Source organism: Anolis carolinensis, chromosome 2 (genome assembly GCF_035594765.1).
Source record: "Anolis carolinensis isolate JA03-04 chromosome 2, rAnoCar3.1.pri, whole genome shotgun sequence".
NCBI lineage: Eukaryota > Metazoa > Chordata > Lepidosauria > Squamata > Dactyloidae > Anolis > Anolis carolinensis.
This window is the reverse complement of record NC_085842.1, coordinates 197,430,608-197,439,708: the sequence shown is the minus strand read 5'-3', so window position 1 is coordinate 197,439,708 and position 9,101 is coordinate 197,430,608. Positions and strand designations below refer to the sequence as shown.

Genomic DNA, 9,101 nt, shown 5'->3' with positions numbered 1-9,101 from the left:
TGATAAGAAGATCAGATGAGATGGTCTCACATCACTACAGATTCTTTGTCCTCTAGAAGTTCTCCAAGACTGGGGCAGTCTCTACAGATTGGGGACGTATCTCTGTTTAGTGACTCTTGATTTTGACATTTGGTAACAAAAAAAGCAGTTTTCAGAGTGGCTGATTATTCCTTCATCCCTGCAGGTTGATGGTGGTGGTAAAGAATATCTGCACCTGCGCATCTATGAACCCCCGAAGTACGCGAATGCGGAAGGCGCCCGGTTCAGTGCCCAGATGGAGAGAGGGGCGGGCAGGGAGAGTAGGAGGCAGCAAGATCCAACCCCAAAGAGACCAGGCAAAGACATTTATACAGGAAGCGAAGATTGGCCTCGATTTCAAAAACTACAGGAAGCAAAGCAAGAGAGAGACAGAGAAGAGGGAGGCAAGCAAGAAAGGGAGGGAGGGAAGCCGGGCATTAGTTCTAGGTTTTGGAGATATACCGTATGTTTGTTCTGGATTGTCTTTAAAGGGGAAGGTGAGAAGCAGAAGTGAATGGACCTCAAAGTCGCCAAAGGAGAGAAGGGGAGCCAAGGCTGAGCCTGGGCTTCCAGAGTCGGAAGGGAAGGGAAGGGAGGTGATGCGGGGCCCGGCGAGGGGTGTCTCCTCGGACCATGTACCAGGACTTCCCCGGCCGCTTCGACACCTCCTCCAGGGCAGCCGCGGGTCGCCAGGCCATCCGGACGCCTATCCCAGCCTCACCACGCAACAGGTAGGACCAGCGCCCTCGCCTCCACCGCCTCTGCGGTTCACAATACAAGCGCCTCCTGCCTCCTTCCTTCCCTCCTTCCTTCCTTTCTCCGTTCCTTCTTTTTTTCCCTTCCTTCTTTACTCCCTTCCTTCCTTCCTTTTTCCCTTCCTTCCTTCCTTCCTCCCTTCCTCCCTCCCTCCTTGCCTCCCTTCCTTCATTCCTTCCTTTCTCCCTTCTTTCTTTTTTCACTTCCTTCCTTCTTTACTCCCTTCCTTCCTTCCTTTCTCCCTTCCTTTTCCCCTTCCTTCCTTCCTTCCTTCCTTCCTTCCTTCCTTCCTTCCTTCCTTCCTTCCTTCCTTCCTTCCTTCCTTCCTCCCTCCCTTCCTCCTTGCCTCCCTTCCTTCATTCCTTCCTTTCTCCCTTCTTTCTTTTTTCACTTCCTTCCTTCTTTACTCCCTTCCTTCCTTCCTTTCTCCCTTCCTTTTCCCCTTCCTTCCTTCCTTCCTTCCTTCCTTCCTTCCTTCCTTCCTTCCTTCCTTCCTTCCTTCCTTCCTTCCTTCCTTCCTTCCTTCCTCCCTCCCTCCCTTCCTCCTTGCCTCCCTTCCTTCATTCCTTCCTTTCTCCCTTCTTTCTTTTTTCACTTCCTTCCTTCTTTACTCCCTTCCTTCCTTCCTTTCTCCCTTCCTTTTCCCCTTCCTTCCTTCCTTCCTTCCTTCCTTCCTTCCTTCCTTCCTTCCTTCCTTCCTTCCTTCCTTCCTTCCGTCCTTCCTTCCTTCCTCCCTCCCTCCCGCCCTCCCTGCCTGACTGCCTTCCTTCCTCCCTCCCTCCCTTTCTCCCTTCCTTCCCTCCCTCCTTTCTTTTTCCCTTCTTTTTTCCCTCCCTCCCTCCTTCCTTCCCTCCCTCATTCCTTTCTCTCTTCCTTCGTTTCTCCCTTCTTTCCCTCTTTCTTGATTCCTTTGCTCTTTTCTCCCTTCCCTCTTCACCCCTGCCTTTCTTTCCCCTTTTCGTTTTCCTATCGATTCTCTTTCTTCCCTCTCCTCGCTCTCCCCTTCCTTTCCTCCTCTTCCCAGCTCTTAACTCCTTTGTGTTGTTCAAGGCTTCCAGGGCCGGAATCACTGGCTCGCTGTGAGTTTTCTGGGCTGTATGGCCATGTTCCAGAAGCATTCTCTCTTGATGTTTCGCCTGTATCTATGCCAGGCACCCTCAGAGGTTGTGAGGTCTGTTGGAAACTAGGCAAGTGGGGTTTATGTATCTGTGGAATTTCAACAGAAAGGAGGAAACCATGAAAATGAATAAAATATTTCTACTAGTACTGTATTTTTTTTAAAAAAACCCTCTAAAATCAGGACAGACCTTGCAAAACTTGAGTCCGGTGGGTTGCTGTGAGTTTTCTGGGCTCCATGGCCATGTTCCAGAAGCATTCCTTCCTCAAGTTTCGTCTGCATCTGTGGCAGGCATCCTCAGAGGTTGTGAAGTCAGTTGGATACTAGGCAGTTGAGGTTTAGATATCTGTGAAGCCACTGAAATCCACAAACATGTGGACAATGTCAACAGAAAGGAAGAAACCATGAAAATGAACAAAATCTGAGTGTTTTAAAAAAATCTAAAATTGGGACAGTAAAAAAGAACAACATTCAGAAGACAAGAAATAATCAGGGCCAGCTAACACCTCCAAACAAAGGGTTCCCTCAGGCAGGAACCAGCCAGACCTGTTTATTTACTGTCCTGGTTTTAGAGATTATATGGTTCTGCATTATTCTATCCCAGTAATTATTTCATATTAAAGTAGAATCTCACTTATCCAAGATTCGCTTATACAATGTTCTGGATTATCCAACGCAGTCTGCCTTTTCATAAGCAATGTTTTTGTAGTCAGTGTTTTAAATTCATTGTGATATTTTACTGGTAAATTTGTAAATACAGTACAGTAGAGTCTCACTTATCCAACATAAACGGGCCGGCAGAACGTTGGATAAGCGAATATGTTGGATAATAAGGAGGGATTAAGGATAACCCTATTAAACATCAAATTAAGTTATGATTTTAGAAATTAAGCACAAAACATCATGTTAGACAACAAATTTGGCAGAAAAAGTAGTTCAATACACAGTAATGCTATGTAGTAATTACTGTATTTATGAATTTAGCAGCAAAATATCAATGAAAGCATTGACTACAAAAATGCGTTGGATAATCCAGATAGTTGGATAAGCGAGTGTTGGATAAGTGAGACTCTGCTGTAATTACTACATAGCATTACTGCGCATGGAACTACTTTTTCTGTCAAATTTGTTGTATAATATGATGTTCTGGTGCTTAATTTGTTTAATCGGCTTTTCCTGAATCGCTTCTTTTTATCCAACATATTCACTTATCCTGCCGGCCTGTTTATGTTGGATAAGTGAGAGTCTACTTGATCATCTTATATTATCTGCTTAGAAGTGGATTATATGAGACCCCTTCTTCACAGCTGTATAAAATGCACACTGAAGTGGATTATATGGCAGTGTGGAGTCAAGATAATCCAGTGCAAAGCAGATAATATAAGATTATAAATGGGTTATATAGTTGTGTGGAAGGGCCTTGAGTCTACACTGCCATATAATCCAGTGCAAATTAGATAATCTGTGGAAGAAGCCTAAATTAGGCCTAAATCTGCCTGTCCCCTAACTGAACCCTGGCTGTCCCTTGGCTGACAGGCTGGTTGCTAGGCGACCAAGTGGGCAGAGATTAGCCCTCTAAACTGGCAGCAATTGGATAAAAAACAATTATTGCTCTCCCTCTAATTAGGACTTTATTTTTCTTTTCTTTTTGTTGTATCAACCTTGAGGCATGGATGATGGGTTGTGTTGTCAAATTTTGAGGTTGGGGGGCCTGTACTTTTGTTGTTTTGTGAGTCGCCGTGATGCAATCACTCTTTTATATATATAGACTTAATGTCAGGGGGAACCGTTTACCCTTTACCTTAACTACCACCAATTCCTCAATACTTTATTTCCTATACCACCATACTTCGCCACAGCAACGTGTGGCCGGGCACAGCTAGTAGTGGGGAAAGTAAGCTGGAGGAGAGGTAAGCAGAAGGCTTGCAGCTTCAAAGCCTGGGTGTTTCCTGCCTGAGGGAATCCTTTGTTGAAAGGTATTGATCAAGCCGGCCAATTTGAAACATTCACACTTGCCTCAGGCAGGCAAGCGTTCTTTCTCCCACCCTAAAGATTCCACAGATATATAAACCGGACTTGCCTAGATTCCAATAGACCTCACTACCTCTGAGGATGCCTGCCATAGATGTGGGTGAAACGTCAAGAGAGAATGTTTCTGGAACATGGCCAGACAGCCGGGAAAACTCACAGAAACTCCTTGGTTTCTTTCCTCATGACTATTTTCTTCCTTCCTTCCCACATCACTGTTGCCTTCCTTCCATCTTAACGCAAACTTCTTTCTTTCCCCTTAACTATTTCCTTTTTTTTTCTTTTGCTCCTCACTGTTGCTTTCCTTCCTTCTTAACCCTTTTCCCCTCCTTTCTTTCCTCTTGTTTCCTGATCCCCTCTCTAGTCTTCTCTTCTTTCTTAACACCTTCTTCCCGCTTAACTCTTTCTTCCCTTGCTTCCTTTGCACTTCCCTTCCCTTTAGAGCTGGCATGGGGTACATATATACATATGTGGTGGTCCTGTAAATATGTTCAAAAATTTTGGGAGAACGTTTTTAAAGAAATAAAGGGAATCACCAAAACAGAAATAATAGGAACGCCTGAAATAGCACTGTTGTCATTTATGGATAATATTCAAATATCAAAAGAGTTAAAGGAACTAATCGCCAACTTGGTAACAGCAGCAAGATTGTTAATAGCCAAAAAATGGAAAGGAAGGGAGGAGTGCCAATTGGAAGAATGGTATAAGGAGGTTTGGGATATTGCGATAAATGATAAATTGACATGTAATATTAAAATTAAAAGAGGGTTATTAAAAAAGGATGATTTTGGGAAGATATGGGGAAAATTTATAGAATTTGTATACTTAGAAGGAAAGGGGGAAAAACCTGTAAAAGAAACAATGGAATTTTGGAAATAAATATTGTAATTGGCTGGTCTGGGGTGAAGGGATAGCACTAGGTGAAGGGTCACAAAAGGTAAATAATATGAGTATGTAATATAGTTAGAGAGTGAAAATACCATAGGAGCTATGATATACATGACTCTGCATTGCAAATGGCTGGGAGAGTCTTAATTTTGTTGTTATTGTATTCTCTGTTAAGTGAATGCAGTCTGGCCACATTTTAGCTGGTAGAGATCCATACGATGGAATCCAGGGAGCTGTAGTTGTGCGAGACCTTCCCCAGCAGAGAAGATGATAGACAGGTTTTGCAAAACTAGAGTCTGATGCCGTTTGCTGAGAGTTTTCCGGGCTGTATGGCCATGCTCCAGAGGGAAACAAAGCAGAGGGAAAGAGTTATCTTCGCCAAGATCCTGACCAGTCCCCCTGTCGGTTGCTATAAATTAATCCAGGAAAAGCCATTGAAGTTAATGGTCACTAAAAAGTCTCATTATTTGCAATTGTAATGAATTATTTGCATTTTAATGAACTGGGATTAACATTGGATTCAGCTCTTGCATTTCAAAGAGCTATGCATGCAACCTGCCCCCAATTTGGTTGCGATATGTTTAACAAGATGGCAAGGTCTGCTGACTTATCACTCTCCAAAAGCGAAGGTGAGTCATGTGCTCATCACTCATTGGTCAGGATTGCACACTCTTCCTGAGTCAATTGTCCCTCTGTGTGAGGATATAAAGCGCCAAACTACTAGCTAACATCACAGTTGCTTCTGATTTAACGGCACAGACTATCCAGACTCCTCGCATCTGATGTGTCACCATGAGTGCCGGAGGCTTATCCGAAGTCAGACCTGCTACTACAGAAGTTCAGGAGGTAGTTGACCAGGTGAGTGAACGGGCCCATCAGAAGGCTGAAAAAGCATAGTTAAATGAAACTGTATTTTAGGAAGACTGGCAAAGACATATTGCTTTAAACCATCCTAGTGAGTAGTGAGTAAGGTGGCAGTACTCCTTGTGGGTGCTTCCTCCGGCTCAGTGAACCCATCTCTTCTGGAAGACATTTACACCCCATAAACCTCAACGGATAAGAATCATAGACTGGGAGGTGGTTCTGGATCCTGGTAGCTTCTGAACAATTGGAATGCTAACACAGACTCCTTCTACACTGCTATATAATCCAGATTATCAAATCAGATAATCCACAGTTTGCTTTGAACTGGATTATCTGAGTCTACACTGCCATATAATCCAGTTCAAAGCAGATAATCTGGATTTTATATGGCAGTGTAGAAGGGGCCTCCAGGAAGACGATTTCAATCATTTGCTTTGACTAGAAATTATTTTGAATAATTTATTTATTTACTGTATTTAAATTCCGCCCTTTTCACCCCAAAGGGGACTCAGGGTGAATCACAACGTACACATAATTGGCAAACATTCAATGCCATATACACAAAATGGGACATATACTTACAAAATGGGACAACTTCTCACCTTTTTCCTGACACTGTTCCATTCTTTTCTGTACAGGAAGTAAAATGTGAAACTCTTCATGTTAATTTCAGGTGAAAGGTGAAATAGAACAGAAGGAAAACAAGACTTATTCAATTTTCAAGGCTTTTGAATTCAAGTCACAGACGGTTGCTGGAGTTAACTACTTCATTTCGGTCAGTGTTGCCAATGCAGTCGAAATATCTTATGAACAATACCTCCTATGATTCCAAAGCATTGAGCCATGGTAGTTAAAGAGGTGTCAAACTGCATGAATTCTACAGTGTCGATGCACCCTCAGTGTATTCATTCCCCCTGAATTGCATATTTCTGAAGGCTTCCCTTTTGGTGACTTCCAGATTCTGTATGACAGTACTTCTCAATCTGTGAGTCCCCAGAAATCCCAGCCAGTTTACCAGGTGAAGGGCAAAACATCTGGGGACCCACAGGTTGAGAATCACTGTTGTGTGGGTTGCAAAAGGTGTGTGGATCGGTCTGGATGTGGTTTATGTGCCTGGGTGCATCTGGGCTGTTTGGAGGTATATGGGGTGTGAATGTACTGTATGGCATAAGCCAATGAGGAGCGTAGGTGGCGGCGTCTGGATTTGGGGTGTAAGATATGGGCTAAATGGGTGCTAGTGCCTGCAGTGTGCTGGGGTTGGGTGCTTACAATTAGAGTTAAAGGAAGTGTCTAGAGCCAAATATATAGGAGGTTATGTGTGCTTGTGACGTGTGTATATGTATGTAGTATATGTGGGGATATGGGTTAGTGAGGGTTTGTGTGTGTAAGGAGTGGCTGAAGAAAGGGGACATTACATGGGGTTGAGGGGAATGTAAGGTACAGTAGAGTTTCACTTATCCAAGCCTCGCTTATCTAAGCCTCTGGATAATCCAAGCCATTTTTGTAGTCAATGTTTTCAATATATCGTGATATTTTGGTGCTAAATTAGTAAATACAGTAATTACAACATAACATTACTGCGTATTGAACTACTTTTTCTGTCAAATTTGTTGTATAACATGAAGTTTTGGTGCTTAATTTGTAAAATCATAACCTAATTTGATGTTGAATAGGCTTTTCCTTAATCCCTCCTTATTATCCAAGATATTCGCTTATCCAAGCTTCTGCCAGCCCGTTTAGCTTGGATAAGTGAGACTCTACTGTACTTGGTTTGGTATGAAGATACCAAACGTTCCTCTGCTCCAAATGTATCCTTTTTGGAAATATTCATATGTTTTGGGGGTCCCTTTCAGCTGAGCCCTAAGACTTGTGGTTGTGTACGCTGTTAAGATATATTGTCGAAGGCCTTCTGGTCAGAATCACTGGGGTGCTGTGAGTCTTTTGGGCTGTAAGGCCATGTTCCAAAAGCTTTCTCTCCTGATGTTTCGCCCACATCTGGTACCTCACAACCCCTGAGAATGCCTGCCACAGATGTGGGTGAAACGCCAGGAGAGAAAGCTTTCGGAACATGGCCTTACAGCCCGAAAGACTCATAGCCTCCCTATGCTGTTAAGTTCAGTACCTTTGAACCTCTGGTCTGGTGAGTGAGACCTAAAAGTAGACAAACAAAAACACTTAAGCAAGCCAAATGCTATCAACATGTACCCTGGCCACAGATAAGAAGATCAAGTGAGATGGTCTCATATCTCTTTTAGAAGATTCCATCTCAAGATGGGTTATTCTTTGTCCTCTAGAAGTTCTCCAAGACTGGGGCAGTCTGTACAGATTTGGGAGGAGGTACCTCTGTTTAGTGATTGTGGCATCTGGTAACAACAAAGGCAACGTTTTCAGAGTGGCTGGTTATTCCCTCTTCCCTGCAGGTTGATGTTGGTCATGGAGAATATCTCCACCTGCGTGTCTTCAAACCCCTTTCTCATACCGGTGAAAAGGTCTCTTTGACTAGTTACCAGACGGGGAAGACAGCAAGTGATCCACTGACCTACTTCTAAGAGCCTTCTACTGCCTTGCTCTTTTGCTGTGAACCAGTCGGCTGCAGATCAACAAATGAAGAAAACTAGAAAATGGCCTGAAATACTGTGGGAAATTTGCAGTTTAGTTTTGCGTTCCATGGCACTCAAGGCATTTACATTAGGAGAAGAAACATGTATGCTTAAGTATAATACTGGCAATTGAATAAAACCAGACAATTTTAATACCATTTGCCTCTAGATCTGATTTTAAGCATGGGAGGGATGGATACAGCTCCATGGGTTTTGGAGAACGTTTCCTATTCCATTCTTATCCACCTCAGAGATACCCTCCTCTTTCTTTCCTTTCCTTATCCTTGGCATCTCGTTTTTAAAAACATTCCCAGTGGTTTATTAAATTCTTCCAATGACAAAAAGCTCCCTGGAAAGCTGCACCATGCCCACCCTTGGCATAGGATGAAGATGAGGAAGGCGGGACAAACATTTAAGGAGCATCACTTCTACATCACACTTAAACAAGCATTGTCTTCTATATTTTCAAAAGGAAGGACATTGGTCCAGCATGTCTTGCTACATCCTGTGCTTTTCTTGCATAGGGTGTAGACCTTGAAAAACTATAACTCCCAGGATTGCATAGTATAGAGCTGCCTTTCTTTCTCGCTTCTTTCCTTCTTTTCTCCCTTCCTTTTTTCTCCCTTCCTTCTTTCCGTTCTCCCTTCCTTCCTTCCTTCCTTCCTTCCTTTCTCCCTCCCTCCCTCCCTCCCTCCCTCCCTCCCTCCCTCCCTTCCTTCCTTCCTCCCTTTCTTCCCTCCTTCCTTCCTTTCTCCCTTCCTTCTCTCCTTCCTTCCTTCCCTCCCTCCGTCCTTTTCTCCCTTCCTTCCTTCCTTCCTTCCTTCCTTCCT

General features: G+C 43.5%; 1 protein-coding gene across 1 annotated transcript; it reads left to right on the top strand.

Annotated features, from left to right (window-relative positions):
- Positions 1 to 200: 200 nt before the first annotated feature.
- On the top strand, positions 201 to 8,429 carry LOC100558850 (cystatin-A). The gene is made up of 4 exons (XM_003216765.4): positions 201 to 749; positions 5,567 to 5,665; positions 6,345 to 6,446; positions 8,092 to 8,429. The coding sequence occupies exons 2-4, from the start codon at positions 5,600 to 5,602 to the stop codon at positions 8,218 to 8,220; spliced, it is 297 nt and encodes a 98-aa protein (XP_003216813.2). The 5' UTR covers positions 201 to 749; positions 5,567 to 5,599; the 3' UTR covers positions 8,221 to 8,429.
- Positions 8,430 to 9,101: the final 672 nt, after the last annotated feature.

Coding starts and splice junctions, on each gene's coding strand:
- LOC100558850 (XM_003216765.4), top strand. CDS start 5,600: ATGAGTGCCGGAGGCTTATCCGAAGTCAGACCTGCTACTACAGAAGTT. Junction 5,666..6,344: donor TTCAGGAGGTAGTTGACCAG/GTGAGTGAACGG, acceptor TGTTAATTTCAG/GTGAAAGGTGAAATAGAACA. Junction 6,447..8,091: donor GAGTTAACTACTTCATTTCG/GTCAGTGTTGCC, acceptor TCTTCCCTGCAG/GTTGATGTTGGTCATGGAGA.